General features: G+C 33.3%; 1 protein-coding gene across 1 annotated transcript in view; it reads right to left on the bottom strand.

Annotated features, from left to right (window-relative positions):
• The window catches only part of LOC138913259 (uncharacterized), a 160786-nt gene extending 135999 nt beyond the window's left edge, over positions 1 to 24787 (bottom strand). The window contains exons 1-2 of the mRNA XM_070216221.1: positions 24609 to 24787; positions 12368 to 12818 (exon numbers count right to left, since the gene is read on the bottom strand). Of these exons, the coding sequence (XP_070072322.1) occupies positions 12368 to 12497 (130 nt within the window). The 5' untranslated portion in view covers positions 12498 to 12818; positions 24609 to 24787. The remainder of the gene's footprint in view (positions 1 to 12367; positions 12819 to 24608) is intronic.
• Positions 24788 to 25352: the final 565 nt, after the last annotated feature.

The following is a 25352-nucleotide window of genomic DNA, read 5'->3' as shown; positions in this document are numbered from 1 at the left end:
ATATCACATTTACCTGGCCCCATATCAAGTTAAAAATGATCTTAAAAAAGGTCAAATTGACCTACGATTCATATCGATTTTTTTTTGGGTGTAGAGCGTTGCGATTAACCACACATGTTCTTAAGCTTCCTACGCAGCGCAAGTTTGTTTCAGCCGGGGGACATGATTTTAAAAGATGTCTGGCGCCCACGCCTTTAAAGATTTCGAAAAAATATAAATGTAGTTATTTTGTGTTTAAAAATACCTATCAAAAAGTTTCTGTTCGAAGAAAAATATAAATTTATTTTGGCATTGGTAATTTGGTCCTTAGTTACTCTATTTACTGTAAAAAATATTGTAGAATGTAAAAATAAATAAAACGCTTTTTAACTAGTGCGTGATAAGGGGCCGAATCGCGCCACAAAGCATTGCAGCATGAGCTATTGGTTGCTGTCCGTGCTTAAGGTAGATGGATAATATAAAGTTGATTGGATTTTGCACGTACAATCCGAGTCCCAAATTTGTCGGGTCAACATGAAAAAAAGATTTTATATCGTGGAATATATAGTATATATATATATATATATATACTATATATATATACTTTATATGGTCGGATATGCTTTCTTCTACACTCAAAAAATTTTTTTTCCTAAATTTTAGAAAATCGCCATAAAATGAAATTTTTTCTTAATTTTATAAAATTTTCTGAATTTTAGAAATTGTTTTCTTGAATCTAGGAAAAAAGACCAAAAAACAGAATTTTATGAAAAACCTTTCTAAAATTTGGAAAAATGATTTTTTTTCTTAAATCAATGGTGTTTTTTTCTAGTTTGCTCTCCAAAAATGTTCTTAAATTAATGGCGATTTCGCCATTAAATTAAGAAAAAATGTACTTCAGCCCTTCCTATAATCTAGAAAGTCGCCATAAAAAATACGGTAAATTTTTCTAAATTTTAAGAATTTTTCTGAATTAAAAAAAATGTTTTCTTGAAAACAGAAAAGTAGAATTAAAAAATCACCATAGATTTAAGAAAAACTTTTTGTATTTCTTTTATGCTTCTCACTCTTTCTTCGAAACGAAAAAGAAGAAGACAAGGGGTTAGTCCGCGGCGCGTTGCGACGACAGTTTTTGGCGTATGTATGTATATGTTTATGTGTGTTTGTGCGTATGATCGAGAATTTTCTTGTGCGTAGCTGTAACTTTTATTGCGTTGTTGTTTTGGAAATGCAGTCTCTCGCGAGAGAGTTGCTTGCGTTGCGCTGCATTTTGAACTCTTGTGCTCAGTTTTGGATGAGCATTCAAAGTAATAAGTTTGTGTTGAGCCCATTTAAGAAAGTTAAAGTGCGATCCCTCTAAGAGGCAATTAATAGGTAAGCAATTTAAATAAATTTAAATATAAATTTGGTAAGTGTGTGAAAATTTATGGTAAGCAAAGGGCATACTATTGCAGGCCGCAAATACCATCCTTCTCTAATATTAATTTTTATTTTCGATTGCAGGAATAATTTCAATTTCAGGTATTGTTGATAATTTGGCAGTAAGTAAGTAAATTTTAATAATAGGTAATATATTAAATACCTACTTAATATTAATATTAATAATTTTTATCTTTTTTGTTTTCTTTTCTTTTTTCTTTTTTGTTTAGGAAATATTTATAATGTAATTTTTATCTTTTTTTGTTTTCTTTTCTCTTTTTTCTTTAGGAAATATTTATTATCTTAATTTTATCTTTTTTGTTTTGTTTTCCTTTTTTGTTTAGGAAATATTAATAATTTTCTTTTCATCCTTTTTATTTTCTTTTTTTTTTATTCTTGTTTAGGAAATAAAATAGTAAAATAAATATGTAAACATTTTATTAAAATAAATAAAATTTTCTGAAAATAAAAAAAGTCCTTTCTTATTTTAAGAAAAAAAAATCTATTTTCAAGAAAAGTACTTTCTGGATTTAAGGAAATTTTTCGCAATTTTATGGCAATTTTTCTTGATTTTAGAAAAGTATTTCTGCTTTTCAGAAATTTTTTTCTAAATTTTAGAAAATTCCTTTCTAAAAAATACGGTAAATCGCCATCGACTGAAATTCATGGCGAATTTCTTGATTTAATGGCGATTTCGGGCTCTTTTTTTTTTGAGTGTAGTACAGTTGTTGGGTGCTTTCTCTGCTTGATGCAACTTGGTTGGATTTTATACACTCAATAGATATACACTCCGAGTCAAGTCCGTTGTACAGAAACAGGAAAAATGTTATGGCAAAATAATGTACATCGTGGAATATAACATTTTTGAATACGTTATATTACATTCTCATCCATGTTTCTGTGACACAGACCAGTTCATAAAATGATATAGAAAAGGTCAGTAAATTCGGACTGTCTGTATGTTGGGATATTCAACTTTTTATTATACCCTTGTAGAGGGTATTATAATTTCAGTCAGATGTTTGCAACGCAGTAAAGGAGACGTTTCCGACCACATAAAGTATATATATTCTTGATCAGCACCAATAGCCGAGTCTATCTAGCCATGTCCGGCTGTCCGTCTGTCCGTCTGTCCGTCTGTCCGTTTCTATGCGAACTAGTCTCTCAGTTTTAAAGCTATCGCGATGAAACTTTCCCGATAGTCTTCTTTCTATTGCAGGTAGTACATGTCGGAGCGAGCCGGATCGGACCACTATATCTTAAGGCTCCCATAGGAATATTCAAACATATATAAGAAAATTCATTGTTACTTTGTAGGAAGTAGGCGTTTTAATTCTTGGCAACTTAAAAACAAAATTCAAAAATAAAAACGCTGAATCTGGAATCCCTGGAACTGCACTGAGTGAGTATTACTTTATCTGCAAGGGTATATAAGCTTCGGCTGGCCGAAGGTAGACTCCTTTCTTGTTTTTTAAATAAATAGCTTTTTCGAAAACATTAAGTCCGCCAATAATAGGTGTCGCAAAAACCTTTGACGGATTTAGGGTCGGTTGGTTTGAAACCAACCACAGTATCTATACAGATTTATTGTAGTTTCGGAGTAGAATTTCCAATAATTTTAGGAACATTTTTGAACGTTTTTTTAAAGCATACCTTTTGGTTTAGTGGTTTCAAATTCAGTAAAATATCTGTGTTGGGTACTATGAGATTATTCCTCAAAATACCGATATTTTTCATATGTAATTTTAGACAAAGTTGAATTAGATTATAAAAATATATAATAAAATATAATAGTATTATATAATAATATGGCTTAGAATCGTTTAAGAATTACGTCCCTCTATGCGACTTGTAGGCTCCCAAGTTTACCAGCCGCAGAGTGGGGTAAGAGAGGCCAACATAGCGATTCAAATCAACCAAGCATGATTCGGTGGCCAAAAAAATGTATTCGTGACAAGTTAAAATCCCTTATACATAAAACTGATTTACTAAAAAAATATTTTTTTAGTATTTTGAATAAATTTGTAACTTCAGTAAAATGACGAAAATTATGTTCTTCTGTATATATCGCGTGTCTTAATGCATTTGCAGTAAATTTTGTTTATATTATTATTTTGATTAATTACACTATGCAACATTTAAAATTGACCTCGATAGATGCTATATTTTTGAATTCGTTACGAATTCCCAAGTTAAACTGCATTTTCCAAAAAGTTCCCCGACGCAAGGATTCTTAGCACAAGGACCTCAAAGTTCGCAAAATACTAAAATTGGAGATCTCAGAGGCTAACGGATACATGGTTTGTATTGATAATAAAGTTTTTTAAAAGATACACTCTATCCGGCTTGTTCCAGTTTTCACTTGGAAGTGAATTTGTTAACATTATCGGATTTCCCGTTAACAGTACTAAATTTCCCTTATTTGTTAGGGACATTTTATAATATTTCCCTTTGGTCCCTTTGCAGTTTTGAAAGGCTCCCGACAGAATAGTATTAAAACTCAGTGTGGGAATCATAGTATTGCAAACTGCAAGAGCATACAGAGATGCCAAAGTCGAAAAACAAAGTCCCTATCAAATGTCCCCGTTCAAATTTCACATGAAAAAATGTGGTATTCCGAGCCAAAACACTTATTTCGTTAATTAGGATAAATTATCTTTCTTATAAAAAAACCATTAACCTTATCGGATAAGTTTAGAATAAGTCCCAAGGAAATACTAACTTATATCCATACCGTGACAACTCTAGGCCATTTTTACCAAATCCGAGCGGAATTTAGAACAAGGGCGGCGGATTTGCATTAATTGTCATAGCTAGAATTAACCGGGTTTTAAGGTGCAACCACAAAATAATTATTAATAAGTCATATATGCAAATAATTTCGATTCCGATGATGCAATTAGGAACATAAAACATCAAGGAATAGCATAAAAATATTATTGATTTATAAAGCTATCGCAGACTTTAATTAAATAATTAATTTTTATACTGCCGAATTTAAATCCGCCTGTCATATGCTTGGCGGAAAGTTTCCGTGTGAATTTTTCGGAAGTTAACAGAGTAACAACAGAGGGAAATTAGATTCCGAGCAGTTCTTTCGGAAGTGAGTCTTGGAACAGGTCTGGGAAATTCGAATCCGTGTGAAACTTTCGGAAGTGAAAACTAGAACAGGGCCGTTTATCTTTTAAACCCCATACTAAGAATTATTTTAGGATTTTTTTTTTAGGGGAGAAACAAATTCTCGAAAACATAGTCAAAAAACATAAAAGTATACAGCTGCGGTCAAAATAGTAGTAGTGTTGCCGCCCTGTGTTTTCAAAAGTTTGTTATTGTAATTTATTTTCTTCTGGTAATATTGTACTAAATATAATTGTACTATTAGACTAACTGGATAATCGATTTTTCTCCACCTCTAATAGAAATGTTGAAAAATTTTTGAAGGAACCGAACAATTGCTATTGGGTTGTTTTTTGTTTGTTAGTGTTTTCAGGGACACACCTGAAAATATAGCAAAATTACTGAAACTACAATAAATCTATGTCAATTCTGTGTTTGGTTTCCAAACCCCAATCCTTCGACGGTTTCTGTGATATCCCTAATTTAGGCATTGATTGTTTCCAAAAGACTATTTATCTCAAAGGTAAAAAATTGACTATTCCAATAAAATCGCGCGATTTTTTCTTTAATTTTTTTTGCCTGCGGCGCAGTTTCTTTTGTTCAATATTAAGCTAGTAGTTTTAGCTGAATTAGGGTTGGTGTGTCGCTCAGAAAAAACAATTTCAATCTTTAAGTTTAGTTTTGGGTGAAAAAGAATAAAAGAAAGGTTAAAATATATAATCCTCCTTGGACCGCGATTTCTTCTGATTATCATAATAAAAATACACATGTGGTCATCCATGGTTATGAGAGTTCCTAAGAACTCGCTGTCCATCGAGGATCATTTTTACGCGGTTGTGAGGACTAGTTCCCTATAATACCAATTACTCAGATGTTTGGAATTTTAAATTAGTCTTATTTTGACAAAAAAGGAAAAGGGTACATATATACATATATGATTTTTATAGCAAACGTTAGAAAAGCATACTTGTTTTTTATAGCAAACCCGGGAACTTTGAAATTCAATTACAAGAGAACCATGGCCGACCGCCAAATTCTTTTTGCACGTAAATTCTTAAGAAATCGCGGTCCATCGAGGATCATTTTTTCGCGAATTTCGGGGGTGAGCCCGTTAATGTATAGTATTACCGAATTTTCTTATATTTGTTTGAATATTCCTATGGGAGCCATAAGATATAGTGGTCCGTTCCAGCTCGTTCCGACATATGTACTACTTGCAATAGAAGGAAGACTTTTGGTAAAGTTTCATCGCGATAGCTTTAAAACTGAGGGACTAGTTCGCATAGAAACGGACAGACGGACAGACTGACAGACGGACAGACGGACATGGCTAGATAGACTCGGCTATTGGTGCTGATCAAGAATATATATACTTTATGTGGTCGGAAACGTCTCCTTCACTGCGTTGCACACATCTGAAATTATAATACCCTCTGCAAGGGTATAAATATTATATTTCTCAACATAAAACCTTTTTTATCTTTTTGCCATAATATTTTTCCTGTTTCTGTAGCACGGACTTTGACATAATAATTTTGGGACTCGGATTGTTGCAGTTTGTACAAAATCCAACCACCTTTTTTATTAACGACGGATAGCAACCAACAACTGTACTACGTTCGTTGGTTGCTGTCCATGCTTTACGCAGCTGTATAATTTAAAAACTTCTTATGCAAAACTCCGATTCCCACAGAGCTATTTCACATTCACGATCCAATAAAAGCAGTTCAAGTCAGGAGTTCCTCATCTCAACATAAACGAATGGGGATTTCAGCTCGGAATAAACAGTCGTTGAAATTAATTCTACTAATTATACCCGTTACTTGTAGAGTAAAGCAAAAGCTAGAGCGTTGCGATTAACCACACATGTTCTTAAGCTTCCTACGCAGCGCAATTTTGTTTCAGCCGAGGGCCACGATTTTAAAAGATGTCTGGCGCCCACGCCTTTAAAGATTTCGAAAAAATAAAAATGTAGTTACTTTGTGTTTAAAAATACCTATCAAAAAGTTTCTGTTCAAAGAAAAATATAAATTTATTTTGGCATTGGTAATTTGGTCCTTAGTTACTCTATTTACTGTAAAAAATATTGTAGAATGTAAAAATAAATAAAACGCTTTTTAACTTGTGCGTGATTAGGGGGCCGAATCGCGCGGTACAGCCACAAAGCATTGCAGCATGAGCTATTGGTTGCTGTCCGTGCTTAAGGTAGATGGATAATATAAAGTTTGCACGTACAATCCGAGTCCCAAATTTATCAGGTTGTGGTCTGTGCTATAGAATCAGGAATAATATTCGGCCCTGTTCTAGATTTCACTTCCGAAAGATTCACACGGATTCGAATTTCCCAGACCTGTTCCAAGACTCACTTCCGAAAGAACTGCACGAAATCGAATTTCCCTCTGTTGTTACTCTGTTAACTTCCGAAAAATTCACACGGAAACTTTCCGCCAAGCATATGACAGGCGGATTTAAATTCGGCAGTATAAAAATTAATTATTTAATTAAACTCTGCGATAGCTTTATAAATCAATAATATTGTTATGCTATTCCTTGATGTTCCTAATTGCATCATCGGAATCGAAATTATTTGCAAATATGACTTATAATAATTATTTTGTGGTTGCACCTTAAAACCCGGTTAATTCTAGCTATGACAATTAATGCAAATCCGCCGCCCTTGTTCTAAATTCCGTTCGGATTTGGTAAAAATGGCCTAGAGTTGTCACGGTATGGATATAAGTTAGTATTTCCTTGGGACTTATTCTAAACTTATCCGATAAGGTTATTGGTTTTTTTATAAGAAAGATAATTTATCCTAATTAACGAAATAAGTGTTTTGGCTCGGAATACCACATTATTTCATGTGAAATTTGAACGGGGACATTTGATAGGGACTTTGTTTTTCGACTTTGGCATCTCTGTATGCTCTTGCAGTTTGCAATACTATGATTCCCACACTGAGTTTTAATACTATTCTGTCGGGAGCCTTTCAAAACTGCAAAGGGACCAAAGGGAAATATTATAAAATGTCCCTAACAAGTAAGGGAAATTTAGTACTGTTAACGGGAAATCCGATAATGTTAACAAATTCACTTCCGAGTGAAAACTGGAACAGGCCGGTATGCACCTACGTAAAGCATGGACAGCAACCAACGGACGTAGTACAGTTGTTGGGTGCTGTCTCTGCTTGATGCAGAAGTATAATAAAAACTTGGTTGGATTTTTTATGCACTATAGATATAAACTCCGAGTCAAGTCCTTTGTACAGAAACAGGAAAAATATTATGGCAAAAAGATGTACATCGTGGAATGTAACATATTTGAATACGTTATATTACATTCTCATCCATGTTTCTGTGACACAGACCAGTTCATAAAATGATATAGAAAAGGTCAGTAAATTCGGACTGTCTGTATGTTGGGATATTGAACTTTTTATTTTTTAAATAAATAGCTTTTTCGAAAACATTAAGTCCCCCAATAACACCAGTTTACAAATAAAAATCGATGAAATATACCATGAATGAAACCTTTGTTTTCCGGTAAGGTACGTCTTCCTGATTAAGAAAATTACACTTAAAATTTTTTTTATGGATAAAATTTTTTTTAAAGAGTAAAAAACGTTTTTGACACGTTTTTTAATTTCTAACTTGAGTTGTGCTTAACCTATTTCAGCCAAAAATGACTCATTTTACAGGTAATAGAATGCCCTCCAACTTTCTTTCGGTTTTTAGGCGTGTATTTTTACGAAGCCATTTATGCCAGCATCTTTGCATTTATTCTAACTTTTTCAACTTTGACGAAATGTAGCTTCTAAACTAATAAATGGAACTCAATGCAGTGTATAAGAAAGTTGGAGGGCATTCTATTACCTGTAAAATGAGTCTATTTTGGTTGAAATCGGTTAACCACAACTCAAGTTAGAAATTAAAAAAGTGTCAAAAACGTTTTTTACACTTAAAAAAAAATTTTATCCATAAAAAAAATTTTAAGTGTTATTTTCTTAATCAGGAAGACGTACCTTATCGGAAAACAAAGGTTTCATTCATGGTATATTTCATCGATTTTTTTTTATAAACTGGTGTAATAGGTGTTGCAAAACCCGTTGACGGATTTAGGGACGGTTGGTTTGAAACCAACTACAGTATCTATACAGATTTGTTGTAGTTTCGGAGTAGAATTTCCAATAATTTTAGGAAAATTTTTGTACGCTTTTTTCCAAAGCATACTATTTGGTTTAGGGCCGGTTTCTCGAGTGCCGGCTAACATTTCTCGAACAGATAAAGTCCCTGCTAAGGCATTTTGGCTTTCTCGAGCATAAATGTGAGAGCTAACTTTGACAGGGACTCGGAGTCCCTGTTAAGCGTTTTCGACTCGATAGAATAACAGCTGATTTCCCAAAGCCAACTATGAAGATGAAACGAAATCACAGCTGACTTTTCCTTTAAATTATACCCAAACAGCTGATGAAATAATCGAAGCACGTCATTTTTTACCCTTCACAGCACAATTCTGTGCGTTAACAGCACTCTGTAATTGTTTCTCGTTCAGATAAATTAAAGCAGTCGAGAAAGCCGATTTGCTTTTACGAACAGTTTATCTGGTATTTAAGTTTTTCGAACAGATAGCTATCAGGAACTTTGACAGGGACTCGAGAAACCGGCCCTTAGTGGTTTCAAATTCAGTAAAATATCTGTGCTGGGTACTACACACAAAAAAAATTGCTTGGTAAAATTGACTAACAAAGATAGTCACTTTACTAATAAAATAGTTACGTGTACTTTGTTTTTGCTTTGGGTGTGTGTATTTTGTTGTTGTGAAATAACTATTTACTTAGTAGAATTGACAATTTTGCTGGTTGGGGCCTGATTGACAATTACACTAGTTTACAGCCGAAATGCTCCCCAGCAATTGATGGCAAATTCTGTTAGATTTGGACCCCTAGATCACGAAAATAGCACTAAATTTTTTTTCGATGGCACAGTTTTTTTTAAAGATTTTTTTAAATTTGAAATGTTAAATTTTGGACTTTTTTCGAATTTCTTCTTATATCTCGGCAGATATCCACTCCGTTGGGCCAGTTATAGTTTTATTTTAAAGTCAATAGATCAGAGCTTAACTTTGCCATACAGATCAATACGATTGGATGAGTAATGGCAGCGCAGAAGCTCGACAAAGATGAATAATGTGTTTTTTGGTCGTCTGTAAGTCGGCTGTACATATCGTAAAAACTCGAAATAAATCCGTTGAAAAATCATAATGGGTACAAACTTAAAGATTACATCCTACCGAATAAAACAAGCCGGATATGGCCCAAATCCATGGAAAACTGGATTTATGGTGGATTTTTAAAAATTCGGATTTTTCCACTTTTTTCGGTTGAAAGAGTCCAAATTTAAGATTTATCATAGGCGGCGACATGTAAGCAAAGTTTTTTTTTGTGTGTATGTTGTCCGCACACAAAAAAAATTGCTTGGTAAAATTGACCAACAAAGATAATTACGTAACTATTAAAATAGTTTCGTGTATTTTGTTTTGGGTTTGTGTCTTTGCTAATTCTGTATATTTTGTTGTTGTGAAATAACTATTTACTTAGTAGAATTGACAATTTTGCTGGTTGGTGCCTGTTTGACAATTATTACAGTTGATTTTACCAAGTTTTTTTTTGTGTGCAAAATTATTCGGTTGATATGAAAGCTAAAAAAATTATCGCTTAATTAAATTTAATAGATAGGGGAGTGTAGGGTAATTTGACGAATAGGGTAATGTGACGAACTCGTCGAATCTCATATATGACGTCACGACAAAAATTCCAAATAAATGTAGTTGTCTCCCCTTATCGTGTCGACAATGTATTTACAGTAATATTAATAAGAAGTCCCGTTATTTGTTCGTGAGGTAATTTTCGCTAAAAATGTGGTGCGCAAACTATCAAACCCATTCAATTTACTTGTGTTTCAGCAGTGCCAGAGCAAAGATGAGTGGAAAATAAAATCAGGCAAATATATGCACGTATACATAAGATCTTTATCAACAGTTTTTGGTACCTCGCCTTTTTTTCTTTTGCGCCATTTGAGAGTGACACCGTTTTTGCTCCAAGTCTACCTTGTAGGGTATCGTGACGAACTTTTTGTAGGGTATCGTGACGAACTTTTTTTATTCAAGAATTTTAACTGTTATCGTTGATTATTTGTAAAAAAAATATAATAATACCAGATAACATTTACTGCTGCAGTTTTATTGTTGTTTTTAATAGTGACGTCAGTTTAATTTAATTTTAAAAAAATTTGCACTTTGACCATTTTTTTTTGTAAGTTTGGGTATTATCTTATTACTTCTTTCGTCTCCGTATCGAAAATAACCTTTCCGTAAATATTATATAAAAAAATGTATTTTGTTGTTTGTAAAAAGGATGGTTTACACCAAACGCTGTGGGATTTGGCTACGTTGAAATTTCGAATCCAATTTTTTTTAGAAATATGCTCAGTAAATGTAGGTAACTTTCTGCTTTTACACTTTTAAAAAATATTGATTTTTGGAGAAGTTACATTAAAGAACAAATCGTTCGTCACATTACCCTACAACTTTTGAAAGTGCAAAAAAAGAAGGGTTCACGCCAAACGCTGTGAGATTTAGCTGCATTGGAATTTCGAACTTAGAATTTTTCAGGGATATGCTCAGTAGATGTAAGCAACTTTCTGCGTTTACACTTTTGAAAAATATTGATTTTTAGAAAAGTTACATTCAAAAAACGAATTGTTCGTCACCTTACCCTACACTCCCCTACCATTAATGTGTTTGGGCTTGAGCCTGAGTCATTTGCAGCTGCATATACATAAGGGCTTCAGTCAATGTCTAAGGCCAGACTGGACTGACTGTTAACCTTCCCAGTCGGACCCATTAGCTTTTATTAGGGCTGACCCAAATTTTCAATACATCCAAAAAGCCGGAAAATGCAGAATATATTTATTGAAAATTTGGCCCAGCCTTTATAAAGTTCATGTAAAACCTGCAGCCAATTCAATTTTACCAACCAAATTGTTTATGTGTATGATCCGAGATAATTGTTACATACTTTCCAAGGAAAACAATCAGGGTATTCCCTAAACGGTTGAATTGTTGAAAATTTAACAGACAATTTCAGCAATTAGGCACACAAAAAAATTTGCTTGGTAAAATTGACCATCAAAGATAGTTACGTAACTATTAAAATAGTTACGTGTATTTTGTTTTTGCTTTTGGTTTGTGGCTTTGCTAATTGTATGTATTTTGTTGTTGTGAAATAACTATTTACTTAGTAGAATTGACAATTTTCCTGGTTGGGGCCTGTTTGACAATTATTACAGTTGATTTTACCAAGTTTTTTTTTTGTGTAAGGGAACGACCCAAAATGGTTCCCATTGAATTTTCAAACAGCTGTTATTTGTTGAAAAGTTTCACGGAACTTAAAACATTCAAAATTTGTTTTATTTTTTCTAGTTACTGTCTTAAATTGTTTCCAAGGAAAAAATAACCACAAATATGCTTTTTAAGTTCATTTTGAAATAAATAATGCGTACTGGTGATACTAAAATGTTAAAGAGTTGCCATGACTTTTAATAAAAAAGGTGAAAGCTCTGTCTTTTCAGCAATTCAACAAAATTTTCAACAGCCTCGAGGCTGTTGAATTGCTGAAATTTCTGAAAGTTGACTTTGTATGGAACAGATTAACAGCTGACTAGAATTCAACAATTTAGCAATTCAACAGTTTAGGGAATACCCAGAATATAATTAAAGTTTATCCAGATTTTTAAAGAATATGCAGAATTAAATCTGCAGCTTGGTATAATAAAAGAGAGTTAGAGCACCTTACCCAATTTTTCTCCACAGAAAACACAGTTTAGGTACTGTGTCCATATTAAGGCCCAACAAAAAAAAACCACACGAAGATTAAGGGGTCGATAATTAAAGCGGTGTCTTTTCAGTTCCACACGTGACTCCATCACAAAGTCACAGCCTTAGTGCTGTGAAATTACTGGTACTCGATCGAATATTTTAATACTGTGATGCGGAAGTTCCTTTGTCCTTTACTTTAAGCAGTAGCCGCATTCATTGCAAATCTGCTTTTAACTTGTCCAAAAAATGTCTTCCTGCTTCTTGTGGAAAACTTTGAAAAATTGGTCCGCAACCCCAATAATGGCTTCTTTCCAGTATATTAGTATTCCATATTTGGTTAAATTCGGCCAGTCGGATTTATTGAGCTAAGAACCAAGATAATTGGTAATAGTAATTTCTGAAGAATCCATTTTAAGATAAGGTGAGATCTGTAAGAAAAAATAAGTTTATTACTTTAGGAAATTAAATGGTTGCGGAATAATCGGCCCTGTTCTAGTTTTCACTTTCGAAAGATTCACACGGATTCGAATTTCCCAGACCTGTTCCAAGACTCACTTCCGAAAGAACTGGACGAAATCGAATTTCCCTCTGTTGTTGCTCTGTTAACTTCCGAAAAATTCACACGGAAACTTTCCGCCAAGCATATGACAGGCGGATTTAAATTCGGCAGTATAAAAATTAATTATTTAATTAAAGTCTGCGATAGCTTTATAAATCAATAATATTTTTATGCTATTCCTTGATGTTCTATGTTCCTAATTGCATCATCGGAATCGAAATTATTTGCATATATGACTTATTAATAATTATTTTGTGGTTGCACCTTAAAACCCGGTTAATTCTAGCTATGACAATTAATGCAAATCCGCCGCCCTTGTTCTAAATTCCGCTCGGATTTGGTAAAAATGGCCTAGAGTTGTCACGGTATGGATATAAGTTAGTATTTCCTTGGGACTTATTCTAAACTTATCCGATAAGGTTAATGGTTTTTTTATAAGAAAGATAATTTATCCTAATTAACGAAATAAGTGTTTTGGCTCGGAATACCACATTATTTCATGTGAAATTTGAACGGGGACATTTGATAGGGACTTTGTTTTTTGACTTTGGCATCTCTGTATGCTCTTGCAGTTTGCAATACTATGATTCCCACACTGAGTTTTAATACTATTCTGTCGGGAGCCTTTCAAAACTGCAAAGGGACCAAAGGGAAATATTATAAAATGTCCCTAACAAGGAAGGGAAATTTAGTACTGTTAACGGGAAATCCGATAATGTTAACAAATTCACTTCCGAGTGAAAACTGGAACAGGCCGGAATAAAAGTGGTAAAAGTAAAAGTAAAGGGTAAAAGTGTGAAAGTTATAATTTAGAAAATTTAAGCTAATGGGGTGCCTGTTTGACAATTATTACAGTTGATTTTACCAAGTTTTTTTTTGTGTGTAACTTGAATGGAACTCAATGCAGTGTAATAAAAAGTTGGAGGGCATTCTATTACCTGTAAAATGAGTGAATTATGGTTGAAATCGGTTAACCACAACTCAAGTTACACACAAAAAAAAAACTTGGTAAAATCAACTGTAATAATTGTCAAACAGGCCCCAACCAGCAAAATTGTCAATTCTACTAAGTAAATAGTCATTTCACAACAACAAAATACACACAATTAGCAAAGACACAAACCCAAAGCAAAAACAAAGTCACGTAATTATTTTAATAGTTACGTAACTATCTTTGTTGGTCAATTTTACCAAGCAAATTTTTTTGTGTGCAGAATTAATTTCTTTTTTTTAAATAAAAATGTCCAAAACGTTTTTTACACTTAAAAAAAATTGTATCCATAAGAAAAATTTATTTATATATAAGTGCCATTTTCTTAATCAGGAAGACGTACCTTACCGGAAAACAAAGGTTTCATTCATGGTATATTTCATAGATTTTTTTTTGTAAACTGGTGTATTTGAACCACCCCCATGTAATCAATAGACATCGGATTTTAGGTAAAAACATATTTTAAACGAGCAGTCCAAAAATTTTTTGGAGTGCACAAAAATTTGTTTCATGTAATGCCTAGTACTCACTTCAATCGAAAAGCCTACGAAATGAAAATCTCCATAAACATTTTTGATCACGAAATTTTCCGCCTGTCATTTTTGTATATAAATTTTCGTTTCGTTGCCTTTTTGATTGAAGTGAGTACTAGGCCTTACGTAGAATATTTTGAACGCGGCATATTTTTGCAAATTCGACATTTTTACATATCTTCCGCCTAAAGGAATATTTCGGACTATGTCAACCTTTGTGACATTTTTTATTACCTATTTTTACTGGAAATATATGCTCCCAAGTACGCATGTAATCGTTTAAAACCAAATTGTAGCCATACAGAAAATCGACCCAGCCTACTTTATAGAGTTTGTTCTCTCATATGAAATTTGTACATTCGAAATCAGAACTGTTTGATACATAGCTCAAAAACCTACTTAAACTAATAATTACACTGTGCAAAAAAATGAATGCTTTTTATATTTATCTCGATGGGTGCTATATTTTTGAATTCGTTATGAATTCCCAAGTTAAACTACGGTTTCCAAAAAGTTCCCCGACGCAAGAATTCTTGGCACACGGACCTCAAAATTCGAAAAATGCTGAAGTTGGCCAACTTTCCGTAGGTCTCAGAGGCAAACGGGGTATTGGTTTGTTTTGATGTTAAAGTTTATTAAAAGATAAACTCTTTATCTTTCAAACCCCATACTTAGAGTGGTTTTAGGATTTTTTTAAGGGAGAAAGAAATTGTAGAAAACATAGTCTAACATAGTCTATCATATAGCTGCGGTTAAAATAGTACTAGTGTTGCCGCCCTGTGTTTTCAAAAGTTTTTTGTTGTAACTTTTCTTATCCAACTAATCTAATAGTATTATTAAAATTAAAATTAAAATCAATACAATATTACCAGAAAAAAATTTTTTTTTGCGTCAGAGTAATCATTTTGTTGACCCCCTCCCGCCACTAAGGTAATTACGTAATATATTACTCAACAATTATTTTTCTTAAATATAAAAAAAAAACAAATTTTTTTTTAGAACAAATTTTCTTAGAAGTGAACAAATTTTCTAAACTTTAAAATAAGTCTCTATTAAACGATTTGTTTAGGCATTTTTTCCTGTAATGCAGAAAAATAATTTTTTCTTCAAAAATATACGGTTTTATTTCTAATCTTCCTTTTTATTGAGTGTTAAAATCGCCATTGGCTGTAGAAAAAAAAAACTACAGTTTTTTATAAATAAAAAGAATTTCCAATAACATTAGCTACATTTTTAGAAAATAGAAATATTGTTTTCTAAAAAAAAAGTTCTATATAAAATGTAAAAAATAAAAAATTCAAACCAGTTTCCCTTCTTCTACACTTCTTTTAGAACATTTTCTTTAAAACTAAGAAAAAACGCCTTTAATCAAAGAAAATGGCTTTATTGGTAGCCTAGGGGTCTAGGCTAGCTGAAAGCTTATACCCATTAGTGTGAGTTCAATCCCACGTCAAGACGAAAAATTCATGGTGTCTTTTTCTTTTGTCCCTAATATTTAAATTTTAATAAACAAATTATTTGGGTTTTTTTAAAGCCTAGTACTCAGTACGACGAAAACTGCTAGCTAAGCATAGGACTAAGCGAGAGGCAAATAAGAAGCTAGCCTGCAGGACACGGAATCAGTTTTGGACCAGTATAATTCTAGTTGGAACAGGAAATTAAATTTGCTATTGGCATGGCAATATGTATTGTCCCACTCTTACAGGCAGTTTTTCATTGGTTTTTGGCGTTTTCAATCCATTTATAATATGTTATTGGCACACCGCTTCTGCACAAACACAGCCAAAGATTAATATTTTTATTCTTTTATTCTTAATCTAGTATTTTAGTGGTATTTTCTTACTATTTCCTTAGCTCAACTGAGTACCGCGATGAAAAAAATCCCCGGCTAAAGGCGTTACCCAGCGGGAATGTGAGAAGTTGGTTTTTGTGTTCTTGAAATCCTGTTCCTTTTTGCAGGCGGCGGTGTGGGGTTAGATAATTTCTGAGCGTTAAATGGGGGTGGGTTTCTGAGAAGCATCAATATCAGGCCACTTATGCGCTGTGTGATTTCTGTGGCACTACGATTATAATATTTTTTAACAAAAAAATCACCAACTTATAATATTCAAAAATCCTATGATTTACACCAAAACCAAAAGACTTGTTCTCACATTTAGTTTTAATTTTTAGTATTTTTAAAATTCGTAGAAAAAATATTAATAATTGTTAATCAAAAAAATTAAACTATATATCTATTATCATAATGTCTATAATGATAATATTATTTTATTTTACTCAACATTTTTCCAATAATAATAAGAATGAATGTGGGATTCAACCAAATTATAGAGAAAAGCCACGGTAAGACGATTAAAATATTTGATTACATTTATCAAGGAATTACATTAAATTACAAAGAAAACTATTGTTTTTTTTTTACATTTTTAAACATTTTCTGTGAAATAATGGCCTAAGCCATTTTTAAGTGTTGTTAAAATATAAAAATTCGTGTTGGTGGTATTGATAACACGAAAAATGCCTAATATACCTATAATATACGTAACATTTAATGATTACGGTCCCTGAAAAGTATTGTTTAAACGAAATGTTTATTCGGCGCCAAAGTGTAACAAACTTTACAACGAAATTTATACCAAATCTGCATTTTGGTATTATCAAGTATATGATGCAGGGTCACATCATTTTTAAATTTGTTGGAAAAAGTGAAAAAAAAGTGAAAATAATTAATTTTAATCTAAAAACAATAAAAAGGTGAGTGATAAAATGAATTTTGTCTTTTTATAATCTTTATTTCAGCGTTACAAAGGTTAGTATCACAGATATTTTCGCCATTAATAAATATACGCCTCCGGATGCTATCTTCAACACAAATTCTGCATTTCAGTGACACTTGAAATGTTTTTAATCTTTACCAGTGGTAAATGGTGTGAGGTGTTCATTAAATGGCTGTATAAATAGTACTTTAGTACTAACTTAGTTATTTAACTTAATCAAAATATTACTTTTATTTCAGCCAGGCCGACTGAGACTTCTTGGGACCAGAAGTGTTGCGCCTGCGTTTGTCATATTTTATTTTTTCTTCTCATAGTTTTTGATATAGATACCCGACATAAAACAACTGAACAGAGGGTAAATGATCGGCCATGGCAAACCAGGCATAATTTCTGGAGAGATCCTTTAATTTTGTGCGGAGACTTAATAATGGTAATTACTCTTATTGTTATTCCTGAAGACAGACAAGAAATGGATATCTAAGCACTGCATTCGGCCAAGCCAAACCCGGGAATTACAAATTTTTAGTTCCAATGCTTCGATTGTAAATATTATTAATAAATACACAAACAAATATTACAAAAAAATCAGATACTGCAAAGCAGTGCAAAACCAAAACTGCGAGGGTCTGGAAAAACCAAAACTGGGAGGGTGTAGAAAAGCAGATATTGCAAGTGGAGGAAAACCATAACTGGGTACGTGTGGAAAATCTATAATGCGGGAAGTCGAAAAACCAGTGGATTTTGTCCTGCATTCTTCTGCCAGAGATCCAGATAGAAACCTCATTTCCCCCTTACTTTTTGTGTCACCCCCGTGTATTTTGAAACCAGAGATGGAAGAAATGTAAGGGGTGAATGAGGTTTTGTCCCTTCCCCTTCTATGGAGGAACCTCTTGAAAATATGTTATTTTCCAGAGGAATTTTCCCGGTGGGTAGCTACCTATTTGCCTTTCGCTTACTCCTATGCTTAGCTAGCAGTTTTCGTCGTACTGAGTACTAGGCTTAACTCTTGAATGGTAATATTTTTATAAAAATGATGTTTTAGATCTTCAAAATTGAAACATTGAATGTTACACTGCTACTTTTGAACCATAATAAAATATATATTTGTATATAAATACTAATATTAATTAATAAATATTTATGAACGCTGAGATCTCGAAATCTATAAAATCTAGAAAATTGGCATTAGGCATGCAGAATCTAGGGGTGCCTACGCAGCGAAACTTTATTTCAGCTATGTGCCACGCCACCTCTAACAACCACAATCCGCAAAAACTGTGTTAAAGTAAGTACACCCAGAAAAATGATGGACAACATTTTAGGTCATGCATAGCCTAAAACATTTTAAATGGACTAAAAGTTCCTTTTTAGGTCATGTACTGCCTAAAAATTTAAATTTTTGGTATATTTGCCCTACTATTTAGGTCCCGTATAGCCTAATATTTTAGGTCATCGTGGGCCTTAAAATTAATGCATTTTACCTAAATAAATTTGCACGGAACTCTGATAACGTTCTAGCGACGCTATAATTCCCAACCAGTTATAGCGCGGCTTGCATGGTAACCCACTTCGATGGTTGAATAATACAGCGATTTCACTGCTGAACAGTGAAGCCTCTTCGCTCGTTTTTGTGTGTTGGAATAATGACGACTTCTTGAAGACTAAGCCGACATTGACCTCGAGTTAGCTATAAATTTCTCTGTATTTACTTTATAATATGAAACATTTTTCAGTACAAATTTTTAGGCCAAAGAAAGCCTAAAATTTTGGATAGGGGTTTTCTCATATTTTAAGGCAGCCAATTACCTAAAATCTAGGCCAAAAATTACCCCATTTTAGGCCATTAATGGCCTAACATTTTAGGTCATACAATCCTAAATTTTAGGCCATTCAAGGACTTAGCTCCAGTTTTAGGCCAATTTTACCTAAATTCTAGGCCATTTTTTGACATTTTAGGTCATTTTTTTCTGGGTGTATGGCGTACAGGGGATTCTAAAATATTACAGAGTTGCCATGACTTTTAATAATATAAGGTTACAACTCTGGATTTCAACGATTCAACCAAATTTTCAGTAGCCTCAAACCTGTTTAATTTCTTCAATTTCTAAACGTTGATTTTGTATGAAACAGCTGAACAAAATGAGTATGTATTCTTATGTGTGGTATTCATCATACACACAAAAAAAAAACTTGGTAAAATCAACTGTAATAATTGTCAAACAGGCCCCAACCAGCAAAATTGTCAATTCTACTAAGTAAATAGTCATTTCACAACATAAAACAAGAGAGAACGCTATAGTCGGGTGCCCCGACTATCAGATACCCGTTACTCAGCTAAAGAAATTGCGAAGGAGATGAAGATAAAAACTTTGATCCGCCGTAACTTTTTAACGAATGGTCCGATTTAAAAAATTTCTTCTACATTTCGATAGGTATTGATAAACACCATTAAACTGCATTTTTACTTTTCCGAAATATTGAAATTTTTAAAATTGTATATAAGCGACTGTGGGCGTTAGAGGGGGCGTGGCACCCTTTTGAAACAAACTTGCGCTGCGTAGGAACTCCTAGAATCTGCATGCAAAATGTCAATCTTCTAGCTTTTATAGTTTCCGAGATCTCAGCGTTCATACAGACAGACAGACGGACAGACAGACGGACAGACGGACAGACGGACAGACGGACAGACGGACATGGCTAGATCGACTCGGCTAGTGATCCTGATCAAGAATATATATAGTTTATAGGGTCGGAAACGCTTCCTTCTACCTGTTACATACTTTTGCACGAATCTAGTATACCCTTTTACTCTACGAGTAACGGGTATAAATACACACAATTAGCAAAGACACAAACCCAAAGCAAAAACAAAATATACGTAACTATTTTAATAGTTACGTAACTATCTTTGTTGGTTAATTTTACCAAGCAAATTTTTTTGTGTGTACAGATTCTTGAGGATCTTACGCAGCGCATTTTATTTCAGCCGAGCACCACGCGAACTGTAACGGGTTAGTGTTACGGTAATACTAGACGCTTTCTTTTACATGTCAATAGGTAATAAAGAAAGTGTTTCAAATCGTACCATTCATAAAAATAATTGAATGGCCGCGTACAAGGAGTCGTTTTGCTGCTGTCCTCGAGGTACTCGACTATATCGTTCTCACTTGTTACACCCGGTATTCGTAGAGTAAAAGCGTACACACAAAAAACAAGAGAGAACGCTATAGTCGGGTTGGTGTCCCGACTATCTAATACCCGTCACTCAGCTAAAAGGAGTGCGAGGGAGATGGATAAATAACATTTTTTTAATTGCGCATAACTTTTTCATGAATGGTCCGATTTGAAAATTCAAAATACAATTCAATATTCTTTTTATACCCGGGACTCGTAGAGTAAAAGATTATATTGCATTCGTGCAAAAGTATGTAACAGCTAGAAGGAAGCGTTTCCAACCGCACAAAGTATATACATATATTCTTGATCAGGGTCACTAGCCGAGTCGATATAGCCATGTCCTTCTGTCTGTCTGTCCGTCCGTATAAACGCTGAGATCTCGGAAACTGCAAAAGCTATAAAGTTCATTTCAGCCTTTTGCTCAGTTTGACTGCAATTAGGGATGTCAAAAATATATCAAAATATCAATATATCGATATTTTTTGCAAAAAAAAATATATTTATATCGTGATATTTATTTAGCCAAATATCACAATATCGATTTTTTATTTTTCGATATTATTTGATATTTGCATATGGGCACTTCTACCAAAAGGTCCACCAAGCCAAAAACTTGAAACTTGAAAAAAACATATTTCCACATGATTTTGCCCCGATATTAGTTTCTAAATAGTTCGATCCTGAGCTTAACTAAAAATTTTGAGTATAGTTTGATTATTTTTATGACAAACCCCAATAATATACAAAAAGTTAGTTTTTGGCTATTTTTTTATTATTTTTTGGACCTGTCTTCAGTTGTTAATTTATCCTTTAGGAATGGTAATATGTGACATTATTCTGTACTGAATGCTTAATTTACATGTTAAACTATTAAGTTAAATGCAAAACAGCCAGTAATTAAGGGATAGAGGTACAGAAATACACCTTTAAGAAATAAACGCTAAGAAAAAATGTCCCGAGCGACATGTCCCAAACGAATCTGGTTGAAACTGCATAAAAAAAACGGCAACAATTTTTAAGTAAAACCAAAACCATTTCAAAGCGACATGTTTGGACAACATTCTAAAAAAAATCGCATTCAAATATTTCATCAGAATTCACTAAATTCTATTGTTGAATGAACTTTCCCGAAATCCACTTCTATTTTTGTCCCGAGCAAATACGGCAGTTTTTTATCGATATCTTAAAAACTAAAAATGGAACAAAATCAATATTTTTACACAAAATAGAGCTTGGGAAGAGTAAATAGAAAAGCCCATTATTAAAATTAAAATCAATTTTTTTACAATTTTTTTTAAACTTTAAAGATGTGCAAATGTCCCGAGCGACAATATGGAAGTGCCCATATCTTTCTCTCATCTGTGCACAAAAAAATGAAGCGTGTTAAAATTTATTTCGGTGAAATTAAGAAATACAAACTAAGTGCAAACTTTGTTTGAAAACTTTTAAAACAAGTGGGAATACATCAAATATGTTATCCCACTTAAAAAACAAACACTTTTATGTGTGGAACTAATAAAATAAGAAATTATATTGTTTATACTTTTCTAGTGCTTTTACATTTATTTTAGGGCAAAAGTCTTTGTTGTTAGTTTATTTACGCGGCTAAAATTTTGAAACTCAACTGAAAAAAAATATCAAAAGTATCTGATATATCGATGTTTTTTTGGCGATATATTGTATATCATATTGATATTTTTCTTAAAGAAAATATATCAGCGATACGATATTTTTAAAATATTTGACATCCCTAACTGCAATCTGGCTCATCGAGCTCTCGCATTCAGATTCGACCATAAGCGCAACCAATACTGCGACTATGACCAATAGTTCTACCAACATGCAGAAGTCATAAGAAATAAAATAAAGACCATGTTTTATCATACAGTACCCTCCACTATTTTCACCCCAAAAGAAATTTTCAAAGTTTTGCTAAATAATTAAATAAATAAATAATTTCTTCAACTGATGGCGCTTAAAGCTCAAATTTTTAGTGCAGCCCTCTGGCGTTCTAAGAAACGTTCAGTGAACACTGCGCGCAATTTAAACACGCCGTTTGGCCGATATGTGGCCCTATCAGCCCCTCTTACTATTTATATCTCCTTCTCCCCTACTTTTTTACTATGTTGATTTTACATAGTTTTTTTATACCCTTGCAGAGGGTATTATAATTTCAGTCAGATGTTTGCAACGCAGTGAAGGAGACGTTTCCGACCACATAAAGTATATATATTCTTTATCAGCATCAATAGCCGAGTCCATCTAGCCATGTCTGTATGTCCGTCTGTCCGTCTGTCCGTCTGTCCGTATGAACGCTGAGATCTCGGAAACTACAAAAGCTAGAAGGTTGAGATTTTCCACATTTTCCCAGATAACCCCCGCAATCGCCCACTAACGATTTTAAAATGTGTCTGGCGCCCGCACCTTTAAAGATTTCAGAGAAGTATAAATGCAATTTTGTTGTGTATATTTATAGATATCGAAATGAAGAAGACATTTTTCAAATCGGACCATTCATTAAAAAGTTATAATTATTAAACTTAAAATAATTCGAGTTCATTGAAGTTAAGCCTCTATATGTCAAATACCAATGACCGGGACCCGACTGTAATACCAGCTACGCAACACAAGGCTAAGGGTGTTTTCCCGTCCATTCTTTTATTTGCCTGGCGGGACGTCGGGGAGATAAATAAAAATGGTTTATTGTTTTTGTGTCAGTCTCAAATTAAGAAAATTCGTTCGTATATGAACACTGCCTGTGTGTATGAACACTGAGAACTGCCAATGCTATAATCTGGGATTAGCCACACATATTCTTGGGCTTCCTACGCAGCGCAAATTTGTTTCAGCCGAGCGCCACGCCCACTCTAACACACCATCGCCTCAAAGGATTTAAAAAAAAGCCTGGCGCATCTGCATCTCTCTCGAGCTTCCGTTTGGCAGATACCCGTTAATCTGATAGTCGAGGTACTCGTTTATAGCGTTTTCTCTTATTTTTCTTTAATTGAGGCCGAATCTAAAATAATTCCAACTAAATGCTCATTTTATTATACCCTATAAAGTATATATATTCATGATCAGGATCAATAGCCGAGTCGATCTAGCCATGTCCGTCTGTCTGTATGAGCGCTGAGATCTCGGAAACTCTAAGAGCTAGAAAGTTGGGATTAACCATGCAGATACTTGGTTCCTACGGGTTTTCATCAAAGTGCTACGTGCCGCTCACAATCGCCTTAAGGCAGGCTTCTACCTTGTAAAGTCAACAAAATCAAAATTTTTTCATTTTCGGTTAGATAGTAGAGCCCTGCATGAATCATTCAATTTTTGTTTTGTCATAGTATGCCAGGAAATTTCTGATTTGTTTAATTCAATTCTATGTGAAATAAATTGAAAGTTGTTCTAAATTATTTCGAATTGAATGAATTGAAGGAATTATTTTATGAATTTTTTGAATTCAAAATTCTAATTAATTCATTCATATAAAAGAAAAAATTCAAAATAATTCATTGAATCCATTCATGCAGGGCTCTATTAGATACACGTTTTAATTTTACGCATAAAATTTTAAGTCAAAATCAGTGTGCAATTGTAGTTCACATTTTCAAACGCGTTTTTCTCGAAAACATGCTTTTCAAGTTGGTGCAAGTTGGTTTTCTACACTTGTTCTTCGAAAAAATGTGCATCCGGGGAACTAAGATCTTCTAAAATATTGATAATTGTGATATAAACAAGTAATGAGTAACGAAAAAATGGGGAAAAAATCTTTTTTTCATAAGTTTAATTAGAAGAACGTCAAGTTAGGCATCGTCAATTACTAGTGAAATCCAATAACTTGATGGTTGAGAGATAAATTTTTAGTTTTTTCTTGAAAATAATTTTTATTAGTGTGGTTTAACAGCTGTAACAGTTAATTGGTTAACAGCAACTAGTGCAAAACTGGAAAGAAATGAACTAGTTGTTTCCGATGACAAGCAAATGAAAAATGGACCAGTTCGTTACAAGGGAATGGACATAACTTAAACTAGTTAACTTGCTTGCCCCAACTAGTTTTTTTACTGGTCCAAAGCGGATTCTGTTTTTTGCTGGGTTCCAAGACACTATTACCAAAACAGTTTCAACACAGTTGGCTGATTTTCACGGAATTTTAATTATATTTATTCCAGCTGGGAATAACTACATACCTTTCAAAAGGTTAAAAGCAGACTCGGCTATCCGTAATAAATCGGTTCTTTATTATTCACAATTGGAAAATTAACACGCATTTTAAATCACTTAATGATGTTTTCAGTACCCGATTTTTTTCTCAATAATTTTATTATATTGTATATTAAATTTGTACACAATTAAATATAGTTTTTTTGGGTTACATTAATTTTTAACTCATATATATTTAAGCCCTCGCAGATTTTTAAAGTTTATTCCTTATAGGCTAGGTTATATGGGTTACAATAAGATTCCAAGACTTGGCTTGGTTTTTTAGTATGTTTGATTACCAGTACTATGTTTTTAATTAAGAGGATAACATAGTTTATTGCTTTTTCACATTATATTTAATTACTTTTATTTTGTTTATTTTTAGGGCTGATTTTTTATATTGGTTTTTTAAAATCAGTGAGCTATCCGCGTTTTGACTGATAAATGCTTTACTCCACAATCCACTTCGTTCGGAGAATAGCTTGTATTATTCGACACAATTGTGGCAATGTTCGACTGCCTTAAGTCACTCGCTGAATATTTGTGCGCCTTACAAAACCTTGCTCTGTTTGTTGGTACATGAGATGCTGTACTGACTAACGGCATTACACTCGTCGGCAGCACGGTGAATGCTTTCCGAGAAGTTGAGATTTCGGAGCTTTTAAGAGAGCCACATAGATTCCATCCGAGCTTTATGAAAGACTAGTGTGTTACTGTTTCAACCTCCTTTA

This window comes from Drosophila takahashii, chromosome 3R (assembly GCF_030179915.1).
Source record: "Drosophila takahashii strain IR98-3 E-12201 chromosome 3R, DtakHiC1v2, whole genome shotgun sequence".
NCBI classification, from domain to species: domain Eukaryota; kingdom Metazoa; phylum Arthropoda; class Insecta; order Diptera; family Drosophilidae; genus Drosophila; species Drosophila takahashii.
Note: the sequence above shows the minus strand (reverse complement) of the source record. Positions and strands in the feature narration are given on the sequence as shown.